This window comes from Ipomoea nil, unplaced genomic scaffold (genome assembly GCF_001879475.1).
Source record: "Ipomoea nil cultivar Tokyo-kokei standard unplaced genomic scaffold, Asagao_1.1 scaffold1280, whole genome shotgun sequence".
Taxonomy (NCBI): Eukaryota; Viridiplantae; Streptophyta; class Magnoliopsida; order Solanales; family Convolvulaceae; genus Ipomoea; species Ipomoea nil.
The window spans coordinates 8,157-26,556 of record NW_017617708.1 but is presented as its reverse complement, the minus strand read 5'-3'; the positions used below and the strand labels follow the sequence as shown (position 1 = coordinate 26,556).

The following is an 18,400-nucleotide window of genomic DNA, read 5'->3' as shown; positions in this document are numbered from 1 at the left end:
ACGTAAAAAAGTATCATTCCATCTTATTAATAATATAATTTTAAATTTGGACTTGAGTTTTTAGATTTGTATTATGATTTTCTTTGCTCATATTGGTGCTTTGGATATCATTATATTATGTGCAATTGTATTGATTTTTTATTTTTGTATTTTCAAAATATTTATACCCATTATAGGGTCATACACAACCAATATCAATCATTCCATTTTCATTTTACTACCAAACATACAAAATACTTTCACTAAAACTTATACCATTATCAAGTATTTAATTCTTATTCTGATTTTGATTCACATGTGGAAATTAAACACACCTTTAATTTATTTTCAGCTTCATAAAGTTTAAGAATTAATCTGACGAAATTCATATATGTGATTTAAGAAAAAGAAAAAAAAAAGTAGAACTTGTGTTTTAAACAAAATAATTAAATTATCAACTAAAAAAATGCAAACCATTTACGGTAACAGGTTACTAAACCGTCCATTTTGGCTTGTTGCCGCCTTGCCGGTGTGTTGAAGTACGGAGAGTGCTGCTGATGATGACACGTGTGTCGTGAAGTACTGAGGGGGCATGTGCTAGTCACGTGCGAAATGCCCCTTGTGGTCCCGGTAGCTAAAAAATACACTCTTGGGAGCCGATTCCGTCGGTGCTTTACAGCTACGATAATTCTCATGCCCATGTGAATACCGATTAAATCCACATTTCGCCTTTGGATGTCAATTGCTCCAATATGTAATACGGACTACGGAGTATTAGTTTATCCTTATTAGAGTTAATTCCAGCAATGGTTCTCCGATTATATTGATTTTTCAAAATTAGTTCTCGACTTTTAATTTAGACATTTTACGTCCCTTGATTTTCAATTTCTTTCCAATTGAAGTTCTTTCGTAAGATTACGGTAAATTGGACTTTAAATGAAATGGTAAAGTAGTCATTTCTCTGCCTAATGTATAATTCTTCGTATTTCTCCCTTGTATACGCGACTTCGGACATCAGATTTACTTAATTGCTTAATCCCTAAATCCACTCGAAGAATAAAATTTCATTACGGATTAAGCAATTAAGTGAATCTAATGTCCGAAGTCGCGTATACAAGGAAGGAATATGAAGAATTATACATTAGGCAGATGAAATGACTATTTTACCCTTTTATTTAAGGTCCACTTTACCGTAATCTGACGAAAGGACCTCAATTTGAAAGAAATTGAAAGTTAAGGGATGTAAAGTGTCCAAATTAAAAGTCGAGGATTAATTTTGGAAAATCAATATAGTCGGAGGACCATTGCTAGAATTAACTCATTCGAGATATATTAGTATATTTTGGGGTGTTTGGTAATACATGTTAGCTGATTGTGTTAGTGAGTTTAACTAATTGATAATATTAGTTGATTTTAGAAAAATATTTAATAAATTAGTTGTTAGCTGATTACATACAAAATAATTTTTTTAAAAAAAAAATTGATCAAACAAGTTATTTTGAGCATCTTTTTGAATTTTAGTTGTTTGGAGCAATAAATTGTTAAAAAAGCTAACTAATCAAACACTAATTGTTTAACCAAATCAAACAAGTCAAAATTAACTAATATACTAACTATTTTACTAAACAGGACCTTTGAGTGACGAAGAGGATGTGCATTTATTATTTAAAGGTGCATAATGAGTAAATTATATTAATGTAAACTTAAATGCTTTTCTAATGCGGGACAATTACTAATTAAAAGCCTTTCCTGACTAAATAGTACTCCGTATTTAATATTTGAGTTAATACCCAAAATCGTCCTCGACTATAATAATTTTTCTCAATTTCGTCCTAAACGACTTTGGTGACCTAATATCGTCCCAGACTTTTGTGTTTCGCTCAATTTAGTCCTCCATTTGTTATTCTGTCAAATTGGTGTTAAATTAAGGGACAATTCAGTAATGTCAATATTGATTTCTCTTTACTTTCAACTTGTGAAGTGCGAAATTCCTCTTTCTTGTACGAATTACACCCAGAATTACTCCCGGACCTGCAAATCAAATTTTATATTCGCAATTTTAGGAGTAATTCTGGGAGTAATTCGTAAAAAAAAAAAAGGAATTTCGCAGTTCACATGTCTATGAGTAAAGAGATGTCAATATTAAAATTACTGAATTGTCTATTTATTTAACACCAAATGGACATAATAACAAATGAGGGACTAAATTAAGCAAAAACACAAAAGTCTGGGACTAAATTGAGCGAAACACAAAAGTCTGGGACTAAATTGAGCGAAACACAAAAGTCTGGGACGATATTAGGTCACCAAAGTCATTTAGGACGAAATTGAGAAAAACCACTATAGTCGAGGACGATTTTGGGTATTAACTCTTTAATATTTTTATTAGTGCAAACTCACAAGTTTTTTCAATATAGAACAATGATTAAAAGTTTTCTCAGTTTTTATTATTTTCAACTTTAATTAGTACACTTCTGGAATGAATTATCATTCATTTGTCTATTTTGAGCATATAACATATCAAATTCATGAAATTTATCATCTCAATTGACAAAATCTAAATACATTTTGACTCGACCCAAATTTAAAGTGGACTTTCTATTGGATATATCATTGAAAAATCCCAATAATAATCCTACGAAAAGATTATTATTTTTATGGAAATTTTGAGAAGGATGATCAGATATGGTGGGAAGAACGAAAGGATACCGAGGGAAAGATGTTTGGTACGAGTCGAATGAAACACTCTTTCATTAAAACCTTATTTGCTATCTCCCACAAGTGCTAAGAGCGTTGTAGTCTCGGTTTCTGAGGATAAAACGTACTACGGTTCAATCGTTTGAGCACCCAATCTTTGAACCCAGCGCACTAGAGCAAGACTTCGAACACAATTAGACTAAGAATGGAGTAGAAGCAGAGATTTTGGAGCTGGAAAAAACTATGATTTCTTGTGATGAAAATTCTGTTGCTCTGATCCCTGAAGGGTTGAAGGAGTTAAATAGCTTTCATTATGGCCATTAAAATTGACATAAAGCCAATTTTTGGAACACTTGAAATAACATGGCCACTAACTAAGACTTCAATTCAAATTTTAAAATTGTAATTAATAAAGAATTAATTTTGTAACTGGCCGAATCCTCCAACTCGATTTAGAGGCTCACTTTGGAATTTGATTTGCACCCATGCGTGAGAGAGAGAGAACTTCCATGCTATATAATTCAATAAGTCTTAGAAATGCTATTGTATAAATAGTGGTGCAAATTCACTTCCCAAACCAATGTGAGACAAAAAGCTACTCTCAAGCTTTTTTCCTTCACTTTTTCAACTCAAATGGGTCTACTTTGAGAATCAATATCTCATTCACTCATTATTCGTTTTGAGCGTATAATATATCAATCTCTTCGTCTCACTACGAAGAATCCAAATCCACTTTGACCCGACTCAAATCGGAAGTGGACCCCACTAATAATTGTACCACAAAAATAACCACTTAATATGCCATTTTATGCAATTTTAAACTATTTTTTTCAACACTTCCCTTAAATTAATACCTCGATCAAAATAACAACTTAAAATGTAAAAATTTAATAATCTTTCCAACAATAAATATATATTCGTCTATTTAATTAAACAATTTATTTTGAGAGAAGTATTGTTATAAATTACTTCATCTATATTAATTTATCTGTCATACTTATTATTTAGTAGTCAGACAAATTTTTTTCTTTACTTATTTTCTTATAATTTATAAATTTATTTGTTTGGTATGTTTAATGTTACTTTTAATATAATTGCTAAATATTTAAATTTTATGTACTAATACTGAATATTTTAATAATTAATATGTAAATAATTAAAACCAAACCTTGTTAATCAAAGCATACACCTAAAATTAGACAGACAGAGTATTGCCTTTTAATTAACTATTTGTAACTATTTGGGCCTTAATTTTCCACATAGCACATACTCACATCGTAGTAGGAAAGATATGAGATGCAATCATTATGAGATGCGAGTGAGGGCAAATTATGCTATGCATTCATATGCACCATGCATGGTGCATACGGATGCAAAAACGACATTGTTTTATTAAAAACGTGCATCTCCCCTTAAAAAAAAATTAGGTTCGATTCCTAGCAACAACATATGAACTAAAATTCCAGAATCGATGAACTATAATTTCAGAATCGATGAACTATAATTCCAGAATATATGAACTAAAATTCCAGAATCTAATCTATGAACTAAAAATTCCAGAATGAATAAATTAAAAATTCAGAATCTATGAACTAAAATTTCAGAATCGATGAACTACAATTCCAGAATCGATGAACTATAATTCCAGAATCAATGAGCTAAAATTCCATAATCTATGAACTAAAATTCCAGAATGAATGAACAACATAATGTTGTTGCTAGGAATCGAACCTGAATTTTTTTTTTTTAAAGGGGAGACGCGTGTTTTTAATAAAACGACGTCGTTTTTGCATCCGTATGATGGTGCATACGGATGCACAGCATAACTACTTGCGAGTGAGCCTTAAAAGTTTACCACTTACCCTTTAACGGCAAATTATGGTGTGGAGCCGTGTCACCTTGCGGTTCCAAAATTGTTCACAATTATAAATATATATAGTTTAAAAATTATGAGCATATAATTCTATAATTATGAACATAGAGTTGTGAACATAACTATGAATATACAGTTTTACAATTATGATATAAAAATTCAATAATTGTAAATATGAAGTTCAAAAATTATAAATATATAGCTTTAAAATTATGAACATATAGTTAGTAATTATGAACATAGACTTCTGTAATTATGAATATAGAGTTCAATAATTATACATATGAAATTCAAAAATTATGAATATATAGTTTTATAATTATGAAAATATAGTTTAGTAATTATGAACATAGAACCGTGTCCACCTTGCATGGTGGACACGGTTCCAAAGCATAATGACTGCCCTTTAACGGCAAATTATGCTGTGCAACCGTGTGCACCATGCATGATGCACACTATTGCAAAACGATGTCGTTCCTAATATAAAAAAAAAAAAAAATCATTTTTCATTGTCGTTAACAGCGTTAGGCGGTTTCCTTTCGCATTCAAACATTCCATTCTCTCTTCGCAATCGCACAGTTTAGAAATTATGAATCTATTGTATTTAAATTATGAATCTACAGTATAGAAATTATGAATCTACAGTATTAGATTTGTGAACATGTGATAGAGCTATATGTTCATAATTATAGAGTTTATGTTCATAATTTTCGATGTTCATATTCCCAATTGTTGAACTTTGTATTCACAAATCACAAAACTATATGTTCATAATTTGATAACTACACAGTTTAGAAATTATGAATCTACAGTACATAAATTATGAATCTACTGTACAGATATTATGAATCTGCAGTATAGAAATTATGAATCTACTGTATAGAAATTATGAATCTACTATATTTAAATTATGAACCTACGATTTAGAAATTATGAATCTACAATATAGATTTTATGAATCTACATTATAGAAATTATAAATTGGAACCGTGCGCACCTTGCATAGTGCACATGGTTGCACAGCATAACGGGCAAATTATGCTGAGTCCAAAACGACGTCGTTTTAAGGGAAAGCGCGGCCTTCCAGATAAAAAAAATTGATTTTGTCTCGCCGTTAACGACGTTATTTGTTTGTGGCATTATGAATGTACAGTTATAGAATTATGAATGTACAGTTATGCAATTATGAATGTACAGTTATGGAATTATGAATGTACAGTTATGGAATTATGAATGTAAGTTATGGAATTATGAACACAGAACTCTGACATTATGAACTTACAATTATGAACATAGAGCTCCAAAATTGTAAACATAGAATTTCGAAAATTATGAATTTACAGTTATGCAATTATGAATGTACACTTATGCAATTATGAACATAAATCTCTGACATTATGAACTTACAATTATGAACATATAGTGATACAATTATGAACATATACTCCTATAACAAAGTGGTCTGAAATTAAAAAAAAAAAATAAAAAAATAGAAGAGAACGGTGCCACTAACGGCATCGTAACCGTGTCCAGCATGTATGCTGGACACGCGTCCATAGCATAACGATTGAGCATGTAGCGTTATGCTGTGCATCCGTATGCACCATGCATAACTACACTTCCAGAATTGCATAACTACACTTCCAGAATTGCATAACTATAATTCAAGAATTGCATAACTACACATCCATAATTTCATAACTGCACATCCATAATTGCATAACTACACTTCCAGAATTGAATAACTACACTTCCAGAATTTCATAACTAAAAAATCCAAAATGAATGAACTAAAAATGAATAACATAATGTTGTTGCTGGGAATCAAAACTGATTTTTTTTTTAAATAGGGCGCGCGTTTTATGCAAAACGACGTCGTTTTTGCATCCGTATGCACCATGCATGGTGCATACGGATGCACAACATAATTTGCCATTGAGCATAACGGCAAATTATTGTGTGGACCATGATCCATACAATGTTATGTGGACCATAACAAAAAGTACATTTTTAATATACTAAATGTACATTATTTTTGTACTGAATATACATTATACAATATAATGTACACTCAGAACAAAAATAATATACATCCCCTAAATACAATGTACATTATTTTTGTACTGAATGTACATTATTTTTTACTAAGTATACATTATTTTACACTAGACAAAATATGGTCCTCACAACTTGTGTGGACCATGGTCCACATAATAATGATTCGAGCATAACGTTCCCCCTTTAACTATTTGGGCCATACTCATGTTTAGTACTATTAACCTTATTAGTAATTAGTAATTGCTAGGTTATTGGGCCGAGCCTGCTTCTCATACCCGGCCCACAGTATAATCCAGTTAAAATCCAGCTGAAACCAATCGAATTTAGGAAGTTTATACGACGACCCACAAACCCTATAGGCTGTAAAATGTAAATAGGCCTGTTCGGATAATCTCTTCCGACATTTCTCAAGCATTTGATTTGATTCTATACGCATAAATCGGAGCAATTGGATTTCTTCGGCTCAGGTAAGACCTGCAAAATCCAAGCTCTTGGACACTGTTTGCGCATGTATATCGCACCAATTTAATCCTCATCCGTGTACTGATTTATGCTTGCATTGGAATTCGACGTTGTTATAATTTCGCATGCACAAAAATGGACTGTAATTGCTAAAGGAAGTGAAATTCCTAAAACCTCTTGATTCCGTGAAGGTGACAATGGCTTCGTTATCATAGTTTTAATGCGTATATGTTTTAGTCCGGGATCATCTGCTCATTTGTAAGCGCGTATGAGCCTTTGATGTGTTTTGAATTTGGATTTCTCGGAGTTTGTTATGGAGTTCGTCTGTGTACTAGTTGCATTAACTGCCTTTTATAGTGTGAGGTTCTCACGTAATGTGTGTGTGAGGTGTTTTGCCAGATGAGTCTCGCGGCCGATTCCCCTGCGCACTCGTCCAGCAGCGATGACTTTGCTGCCTTCTTAGATCAAGAGTTGGAAAATGCTTCTGGCACATCATCTGAGCTGGAAGCAGAAGTGGAAGAGGAAGAATGGAAGGATGATGAAGAGGAACAAGATGAAGAAGAAAATGAAGATCAGGAAGAAGATAATGGCAGTAAAGACAACTCAGATACTACTAGGTAATGGAAAATATTTTGCTCTTCTATTGATTATGGATTTTTTAAAAAAAAGTTGTGTTCATATTTCAAAAAAAAAGTGTCTAAATGCTTGAAACCAAATTGAGTCTTATAATAGATTGGGATTTTGTCTGAGTTATTCTTAAATGAATTGTTAGATTGGGAGGAGTAAATTGAAATGTGTGTAAGAAGAAAGGTTTAAATGTATTTCCCTGTGTAAAACATGTACAGTTTGGCTAGGTCCATGATTACAACCCTCGGATTTACTTAGTTTATTTAACAAAAAGTGAATAAAAGATGTCACATCAAATTCATAGAGAATATGAGAGTGATATTTACGATAAAATTCTGTTAGGGATTGTAAATTTTAATAATTAGCTAATGACAGTAATGTTTTGGGGATGGACTAGAAGGAAATATATCCATTGCCTCTAGGCATGTATTACTTAAAAGAATGCTTCAGACATAGTGACATACTGATATAGTGTCTTGAGAAACCTTCCCAGGGGAAGGTCATGTGTACCAGATAGGTTTATTAAGTTTGGGTTCTGTTTTTTTTTTTTTTTGAAATTTTAGTAGATTCATATTTACTGACATTCTGCTAGCCAATTTTTTGTCCTATTGATCACTGCTATTACTCACATCCAAGGTTTAAAAAGGTGCGTCGGTGCGCCTCAAGGCGAGGCGGAAGGTTTGAGCATTGAGGCTTCCGCCTCTCAGGCAAAGTGAGAGGACGCCTCAGCCCTTCGAGGCGTACGCCTCAGGCACACCTTAGGGCGTGTCTGAGGCGGTAATGGAGGCTATTTAGGCTCTTTTATATTTCAGAGTCCAAATGTTATTTTTTTAAGCCCAATACAAAAAAACCCAACCCAAATCAACCCTAGTTTGTATATATATATTATGTTAGATGACTCATTCACTCATTTCACTATCACTGCCGCAGTGGCAGTAGTGCTACTGTGGACTGTGATAGGATTAATTTAGAGGATTACAACTTACTATATATTCTGAGGCTAAAAATTGAGGCTTACGCCTCGCCTCAAAATACAAAACGCCTCAAGGCACGCCTCCGCCTTTTAAAACCTTGCTCACATCCTTAGGACTAATGCTCTTTCTACGGAATTGTTACTAATTTCGCTTGTTTGTTGAAAGAATAGCCAAACTTATTGTATAGCCCAATATATTCTTGCTTTCTGGGGCATTACAAGGAATGACACAAGTATTTGATGCAGTGCAACTGTGCAACTGAATTTCGAATAAATAGTCTTTTCACACCTTATCTCAAATTAGTGACATTTTTTGGATGTGAATTCAAATGATGTAGTGCTGTTAATAGAACTTTTCTTATGCAATCCCTCAGTAAGACCTAATCCTATTGTGTCATGCCTGTGTGCAGCTTTTTGTTTTTTAGTTAGTGCTTCAGAACTTTAAGGAGTTTGGGGGGAGTTGGGTTGATATGTTCGGTTACAATGATTCTGCTACTTGTAATGATATCTCCTTGTTTCTTCAATATTTGTGTTTATGTAGGATAAAAAGGCTCAAGGTGGAAATCTATGAAGGCACAGGGAATCCAGAGAGTTCAACATCTCACAGAGAACAAGCTGAGACTTCACGTGGGCATGCTTCCCTCTTCTATGAATCAAATTAGGTCTTAGCACCATGAAACTTTCAAAGAGATTAAAAAAAATATTTTTCATGCGAGACTTTTCTGGTATCCTTTTGATACATAGTATTCTATTTATTTGGGAATAACAAAGTGTTATATATTCCTGTTAACATCAAGTCATTAACTATGTGTATGTTTGGTGGATGACATTGTTTTGCATAATATTTAAATGATTGCAGGTGTTTCAGTTAAGACGGATATGTGTACACATCCTGGTGTTATGGGTGGAATGTGTATACGATGTGGGCAGTTAGTGGACAATGAATCTGGTGTTTCATTTGGGTACATCCATAAGGTATTTGTTGGATAGTTTGGTATCTCCATTCTGATCAAACTGATGTCTTATGCAATTTGTTTCTTTCTTTCTCTTGGTAGACCTTTTTTTTTCATATAAACATGGAGTGTTCATATTTTTGTAAAGCTGCTGTAAAGATCTTTGATGAAGTAATCAACCTTCCATGCTAACTATGATATGGATATCATGTGTAAGGAGAGCAAAACTAGGAATCTATAAAATTTTCAAAAACATATATTTTAGGGTATCCAGGGTGATGTGGTAAGCCAAATACATGCACTTTAGCAAATCCTGCTCATGCTTTTGAAGCTGATCAAATAAGCTGATTTTCATATTTAACAATTCTTTGCAGAATTTAAGGCTCGCTCATGATGAGGTTACTAGACTGCGTGAAAAAGACTTGAAGAATCTGCTACAGCATAAAAAACTGTATTTGATTCTTGATTTAGATCACACATTACTGAATTCAACTAGGCTCTCAGATATTTCAGCTGAAGAAGAATACCTAAACAATGCTCTTCCTGGTGTGGCCTCTTTTTCAGTTTTTGTGCTCCTCTTGTAATCTATTGCCTTTATGTGTTTATATAGTTATTTCTTCATATATTTACTCATATCACTTTGATAAGGTTGATTTTATCCTCAACATGGGATCTTATGTACTTTTAAAAGATGAAAATTGTTCCCCGTCTTCATACGAAGATGAAAAGTATGGTTAAAAGTTAAAATAAACCATGTTCAGCAAATGCATGCCCCATCCATTTTCTTACACAAGTGCTGGTTTGAAGGATGGCTACTGGACTTTCCATAGTTCTCTACTTTTCTTAGGGCTTGTTTTGTTCAAGTTGCTCAGTGAGGGAATTATGAACCCTTCACTAAACTTCTTCAAAAGCATATATCCAAGACTCGCCTCCCACTCTTTAACATAATCCCAAGCATAAAATAAACTGAACATGGGATTGTGGGGAGGAGGGATTATTTGTCCAATCCCCTCTAATCCCATAAACCAAATATACCTATAGGCCATTCAAGTAATTGATGATTTTATATCTCCCCCCCCCCATCCCAACCCTTTCTAGACTTGAAGATATTTGTCTTTTAAACGACGGTACAGTTTAGTATAAATGTATAATTCCAGATTGATGAATTTATCAACTAATTGTCAACTTGCAATGAACAGATGCTTTGAAAAGCAGCCTTTTTAGGTTAGACAGGATCTACATGATGACGAAGTTGAGGCCCTTTGTACACGACTTTCTGAAAGAAGCAAGTGACTTTTTTGAGATGTATATCTATACAATGGGTGAGCGTCCTTATGCACTAGAAATGGCAAAATTGCTTGACCCTGGAGATGTATACTTCCATTCTAGAGTGATTGCACAGGGAGATTCAACTCAGAGACATCAAAAGGGCCTTGATATTGTTTTAGGGCAAGAAAGTGCTGTCCTGATCCTTGATGATACTGAAATGGTAATTTATCCCATAATTAAGCCTTATCTTGTAATGTTGTGTCATAGGCTAAAATTATTACTTTTGGATATGAAACTTGCAACAAAATCTATTTCCTTGAGTGTATATGAGCTTTTACAATCTAGTATGTGGTGTTACTTACATAACTTAGAAATCTGCTATTTGCTTGCACAATAATACATGAGCTGACTTGGCAAAGTCATGTAGATTAATGTCTTACACCTCAAACTTCTCTTCATCGCACCAAATTTGCTTTACATAATCTGTTTATAAATCAAAACTTGTTCATGTATCTTCCTTCCCATTCATCCTTTACAAGTACACAATATAATACAAACTATTATATCCACAGGTTAATTAATAATTAAAGGGAGATGTGAGCCATTGTGCACAGGGCACCGCTTTCTCTAGTGATAGATGTGGGGCATGTAATAGGCCAATGATAGCATAACAATGGCATGCAAGACGATACTTTCTATGAATACTTTTGACACTTGACTTTGCCAAGTCAACCTGTTATAGTTGTGTATAAAATTGTATGTACAAATAGCATCATTCCATAATTTAGTTTTTGTTAAGCCAAAATGAGAGTAATGAACAATTTCTCTTCTTTGTTGTAGGTATGGGGAAAGCACAAGGAGAATCTAATACTTATGGAGAGGTATCATTTTTTTGCTTCAAGTTGTAAGCAATTTGGCTTTGACTCTAAATCACTTTCACAAAGGAAGGCTGATGAAAGTGATGATAGTGGAGCACTTGCCACTGTTCTTGCAGTTCTTAAACGGATCCATGGTATTTTTTTTGACCAGGTATCCTATATATATACTGCCTTTTGTTTCTGTATTTAATTTTATTTTTTTGACGTAAGGTTTATTCACTTAATTAAACTGGTCTGAACCTCTTTTTCAGAAACGCAGAGACAATATGCTAGACCGTGATGTGAGAGAGGTAAGAAGTCTCTGGTGGTGCAACTTTGATTACTTATGAATTGTAGTTGGCTCTATCCTTTTGTGATTCATGTCACAAAATATTTTACCGTCTCAACTGACGGGCTCCAAGCAACATGTGGACTTTAGTCTCTTTTTGTCGGTGATGCGGTCAAACCCATGGCCTTTGGCATGAGGTTGGCTTTGATATCAAATTGAATGATGTGTTGCATCTTAACTAGAAGCCTAGTCTAATAGTTAAACTGCACATTTATGTTTATATATTATATATATATGCTCAACACTGTCTTTTTATTGGTGCATCTAATGTGGGGTTGGGGGAATTGAACTTGAGACCTTTTGCTAAGGGTTTCAGTATAGACTAGAAGCCTAGTGGGTCCACTGCATTTCTTCATAAAGCATTTTATTTAGGAATCATTCTGTACAGCTTTTTCCTTGTACAAATTGCCTAAGTATTGCTTAACAATTTTTTCTTAGTGGGTGTTCAGTTCAAGTTATCCCATATAACTTTAGAAATGTGAATAAGGTAATATTAGATTCCCTTTGTTTGGTTCAAGTGAATGTGTGATTTCCAATTTTTGCTTTTAATTCACATTCTCCCACATTCTCTAGGTTATATGAGATTCCTGAGAATGTTACAGTACCTCAAATATCCCTTGAACCAAACACTCCCTTAGGGGGCGTTTGGTTGAGGTTATATAACATAACTAAGGGAATGTGACATTCCAAAGCTCACATTCCGGTGTTTGGTTCATATTATCTTAGGGAATAACATTCCCAAGGAATGTCACATTCCCTCCACATGGGATTTTGAAGGGAATGTGATTCCCTTCAAAATCTTAGGTAATGTAAGATAACCTTGATTATGTTAGTTTATTATATATATATATATATATATATATATATATATATATATATATATATATATATATTTATTTATTTATTTATTTATTTTTGTAATTATATATTTTTTTATTTTTATTATGTTATGTTAGCATATAAAATAATTTTGTTTCTCAAGTTCAAGATTTTAGTTAATATTTTAAAATTATGTAATTATATATGATACCGCTATCTTATTTATTTATTTTAATTTTTAAATTTATTAAAATATATGAAAATATGTTGAAGATATTATAGTGTGTATAAAAGATAACCCTAAACCAAACATGATTATATTACATACCCCAATTTTAACCAAACACAGGAATCTAACATTCCCAGTAATCTATAAAAAATCCAGCAATCTAACATTCCCTAAGGTAATCTGACATTCCGTGAACCAAACGACCCCTTAGAGTTTTTTCCACTATTGAAAAAATCTGCCTAAGTGGCCACTTTGGCACCCCTAGGCCAAGGGGGTTTTACCCTTAGGCCAACATAGTCAGCCGGCTGATTAGTCGGCCAAACTCAGCTCTTGAGTCTTCCAACTTGGCCGAGTGTTTTTTATTTTTGGTGTGCAATGTGTACATTGCTTTGTTTTTCTTATTATTATTACTTGCCTGCCTAGGCAGCGCTCTAGGCACCCTCAGGTGCCCGACTAGCTCTAAGCGCCTTCTAAAACACTTATTTTTTCCTGTAAAGATTGTAAAAAGTTTCTTACCCAGCCTTTCTTTCTCCGATTGTCATGACAGGTGCTAAAAGGAGTCCGGAAAGAAGTATTGGAAGGTTGCAAAATCGTTTTCAGCCGGGTTTTCCCAACTAAATACAAGGCAGAAAGTCATCAGCTTTGGAGAATGGCTGAGCAACTAGGAGCCACATGCTGCACCGAAGTCGACCAGTCTGTCACACATGTGGTCTCACTGGATGCCGGGACTGAAAAGTCACGCTGGGCACTGAAGCAGAATAAATTTTTAGTCCATCCAAAATGGATCGAAGCTGCCAACTACCTATGGAAGAAGCAACCCGAGGAGGATTTCCCAGTTAGCACAACAAACAGCAAATAGTTAACCTTGTCGAATCCGTGAAAATGCCTGAATTGTAAATGTTAAGCGGAGTAATTGATAGCGATTCATTTTGTTTACAAACAACATTTGATTGGTTTATTCTGCTGTCTAACGACTAGGTTACGTAATTAACCAATCGGAAACTTAGTTGAACAAGGCTTTGAACTTACCTACAAGGCTAAAAGTATGTTTTTTTGGGGCGAAAGGAAATTTGCATTTTTTTTTTTGAAACACTTATACGGGGCTGTTTATTAACTGGAAATTTTATCTAATTGTTCAGGAGAATTGGAAAAAATTTTGTCTAATTGTCCAGGAGAATTGAATTGGAAAATAGAAAACGAAAATATGTTTATTAGCACAGTTTTCTATTTTGAAAATTTAAAATAATCTTTCAGTTTACTAGAAAACATGAACATTCTTAAAAACTATTTTTCTTAATGAAAAACAGAATCATCTATAATTTATTTGGTTATATATCACTACTATAACCACATTACTATGATAACATTTATTATCATCTTCTTTCCCTTATCACGGATATCAAATGTAAAAATCTTATATATATTAGACTTAAAAGTAAAAAATAAAAAAAAATCTTCTAAAAAAAAGTAAAAAAATAATAATAAATTTATTCCATTTAAACCAAACATATGTAAAAATATTTTAAATATAAGATCTAAAAATCACTCGAAATTAAATTTGTGCTAATTTTATAACGTTAATCTAAAAAAGCAAAGTAAATGTTAAAAAATATGTGTTAGAAAACAGAGAGTGAAAACCGAAAATAAAAAACAGTTTTCCATTAATAAATGGTCTCAAACTTTTTCAGGCCAAAGAATCATTGCCCTCATTACTTAGATTTGATCTTATGATCACTCATTTGGAATGATAACAACGGTGCCATTACACTACACAATAGTTGGCAAGTTAACATTTTATTTAATTTATTTACTATGGGATGCTAATCTTCAATTTAGTTTAATAAATAAATTTTTTCAAACTTTATAAGTTGGAAAATAAATATTTAGAAGTTCTATTTTTTGTTTTCCAGTTTATATTCAAATACAATAAGATACACGCATGTGTGTGTAATAAATTCTAGTAGCATGTACCAAAATAAATAAATGGTTATAGCGATAAACAAATGTGAATAAACTCACATAGACATTGTTGTGAAGAAGAAGAAATTAAGTGAAAACTGAGAGTATATTGTAAATGATAGTGACATAGTGATGTGTGTTTTATATTTGCATACAAAAATTCCATCCCAAAATACATGATTTTGTTTAATTATTTTATAGTGATTGGTTAGTTTATATGTAAATAATAAATATTATGAAATATAAAGTCACATTATTTTGTTTCCAAAAAAAAAAAAAAAAAAAGTCACATTATTCAAAACAAAATTTTGTATGGTTTAGACTCTTTAAACCAAGTTGAGAAGTAGCATTTCTTCGACGCCATGAACTTGCCCAAGGCCCATGGAAAGATAAATAGAGGAGTACAATTCCCAAATTTTCAATGTCTGTAGTAGGAATCGAACTCTCACCTTATCGTTGGAAGTACTTCTTAAGTGATTTTTTTTTTTTTTTTTTTTTTGAATGATAAGGAAAATTCGCAGTCACTATTCCTAGATGTGCATGGTAAAGCCTGCCTTGTGACCCTAATTGACATAGGACTATAAGGAGGTAAACTGACCTAAATTGTCAATAGTTGGCCGGTTGAAACCAACAAGGTCAATAGGTCATTCTTGCTGGAAGTCAAACTTGTAACCTTGAGGTTACCAACTACCAAGTCAACATTATGATTAACATGGTAGGAATTACCTACAAGAGATGATAAGTTATCTTCATATTGTGAGTTCCGAGAAAAATGTTAACGTTTGTTTTAAAAAAAAAAATGTCAATATCAAAATTTTGAGTGAGAGACTAAAAATAGGAAGTAGAATTTACAGTACCCTTCGATATGTGTGCTAGCTTTATAGGTGGTATAAATATAAAATTGATATTTGCACCACCTTCATTAAAATTAGTCAAACATTATGTTTTTATTTAAAATATTTATTATTTATTTTTAAATTAAATAATTATTTAAAAATTTAAAAATAAAACATTAAAAAACAAAACAAAACAAAAAACAAACAAACAAATAACCTCTCGCGTTCTCCGATGAGAAGGTGATCCAGGTAGAAGGCAACCTAGGTCACCTTCTATGGTGAGGAGGGGACCCACTGGCTATCTTCTCACCGGAGAAGGCGAGGTTTTTTTTTTAATGTTTTAATTTTTAAAATTTTAATTAAAAAATATTAATAGAATCTTGTAAATTACATTTGATCAGGGTGGTGTGAGACTGCCTCCAGTGAAGGCGCCAAACGGCAAATTGGTGCACAATTTGGCGTTGAACCTTCTCCAGTGAAGGCGCCAAATTGTGCACCATTTTGCCGTTTGTCTACAGTGCAGCGCCATATTTGCCGTTGCACTGTAGCTTTATGCCAAAATGGTGTAAATCATTTTAATCTCAACTTTGCCCTTTGTCTTTTTTATTAATTTCTTTTGTATCCCTATTTTGTTTTTATGGATTTACATATTTTATTAAATACATAAACATCAATTTTGAATAATTAAAAATAAATTATACCATTTGAAGTATCTCATCAAGACGATTAAAACAAGGCTAATATTATATATAGATTAATTAAAAATTAAAGTACATAAAGCATACTTTTCATAATATTAAACAAATACATCCGAAATTAAATGTAATAGTTGTTATATTTTATATTATCGTGGAATAAAAATATTATTTGCATTTGGTAGGGAATATCCCGACCGACATAAGCTCCACCACGACCGGATTGCCTTTGTCTTTGTCTTTCTGTCTTTGCAGGTAACAGGTTGGGCTTTTATGAAGAACCCGGTCGGGAAGCAACCGGGAATTGCCCGAGCATCGGTGTCGACCGCCGAGCGGTAGCCCTTTGATAAGAGAGCTGACAAAAGGACACGTGGCGGCTCTTTACGACGACAGACAGGGCACCCGGGAGGATGACACGTGGTGGCTACGTGGAGGACATGCCGAACGGCTGGAATCCTGTCCCCGGCATAGCGGCTATAAATACCCATAGTAGCTACAGTGTAAGGGACTTTGGGACGATCGATAGGTTGTTACTAGAGAATCCCGACCGCAGTCAGTCGGTACTCAGAACAACCAAGTAGATTGTACTTAGGGCCTTTACCGTGATCAATAAAATCTTTTACTTGCTTTAATTGGTCTCGGGTTTATTTTATATTGCTTGCGTAGAATTAGCAGTATCATTTTGGCGCCGTCTGTGGGGACCCGTGCGAGAAAGCAACGTCTTGACGAGCACCGCTCCCTTTCCAATCATGTATCCGTGGGCTCAAAACAACTTCGCCGACGACCAGGCGGATGCAGCTAGCTCATCTGGGCACCATGCCACCCAACAGCAGGGTCAAACGGTAGAGCTGAATCTCAATCTCTCACCACCGCACCCATCTAACACATACCCGGTCGCCCAACAACCGGTGAACTACATACAACCGGGATACCCAACACCCGGCCAACCATATCAGCAGCAGCCGATGATGTATCCCGGTCAATATCCATACCCGGCCCCCCTCCGCCGTACGGGTATTGGCCAGGCCAACCGATGTACTACACTCCCCCGGTTGGTTATCCACCATATACGCCTGCTTACACAGCTCCAGCCGCCGCCCCTCCAGTACAGCCGACCGCACAGGTAGAGCCGCAGCGTTGATCAGCCTCTCGGGCTCGACGCTCGGCTCATTCGCGGTTGGGGTCGGGGGGTGCTGATGCGATGGAGGCACCAGCGCAGGCCCAGCAAGCGGTCGAGGTTCCCGTCCAAGCGGAGGACCCCGAAGAAACTGCCCGAGCGGCAGCCTTTGATCGCCTTCGACCGGAGATGCGCCAGCGTTTGGGACCCCAAGACCCGAACCGCGGGCAAGAAGACGTACAGATGCAGGAGGCTAGCCAGGATGCTTCATCTGGGTATAGTGGGTCGAGATCTCACCGACGGCGACGCGCTCGGGATACAGCCCAAGCCGCCCAAGCCGCTGAGCTCAACGAGACCCGAGGATTACTCTATAACCTCCAGGCGGAATTTGCGCAATTCAGAAATGCGCACCCTGCAGCAGCCCCGGTTGGACAACCGACCCTGCACCGGACGCCTTTCACAGCGGCAGTAATGACTCAGCCTTACCCGCTCGATTTAAAGGTCTTTGGAGAGAAAAGTTACGATGGTCGGACGGACCCTGAGGCTCACGTCAATGATTTCTACAGCAATATGACGCTGAAGGGTGTGTCAGATGCCGTGATGTGCAGGGCTTTCTATTCCACGCTTACCGGTCGAGCGGCGGAGTGG

At 34.7% G+C, this 18,400-nt stretch overlaps 1 protein-coding gene across 3 annotated transcripts; it reads left to right on the top strand.

The window, feature by feature from the left end:
- The first annotated feature begins 6,834 nt into the window (after positions 1 to 6,834).
- LOC109184685 (RNA polymerase II C-terminal domain phosphatase-like 4) lies at positions 6,835 to 14,209 on the top strand. 3 transcript variants are annotated; one of them, XM_019334711.1, is made up of 9 exons: positions 6,835 to 7,074; positions 7,457 to 7,686; positions 9,211 to 9,296; positions 9,529 to 9,644; positions 9,997 to 10,168; positions 10,822 to 11,111; positions 11,732 to 11,920; positions 12,021 to 12,059; positions 13,693 to 14,209. In XM_019334711.1, the coding sequence occupies exons 2-9, from the start codon at positions 7,469 to 7,471 to the stop codon at positions 14,002 to 14,004; spliced, it is 1,422 nt and encodes a 473-aa protein (XP_019190256.1). In that variant the 5' UTR covers positions 6,835 to 7,074; positions 7,457 to 7,468; the 3' UTR covers positions 14,005 to 14,209. The 3 variants fall into 3 exon arrangements, with proteins under 3 accessions (XP_019190256.1, XP_019190255.1, XP_019190257.1); XM_019334710.1 differs by having other exon boundaries at positions 6,838 to 7,074; positions 7,469 to 7,686; XM_019334712.1 differs by lacking the exon at positions 6,835 to 7,074 and adding an exon at positions 7,082 to 7,327 and having other exon boundaries at positions 7,469 to 7,686.
- The last annotated feature ends 4,191 nt before the right edge of the window (positions 14,210 to 18,400 follow it).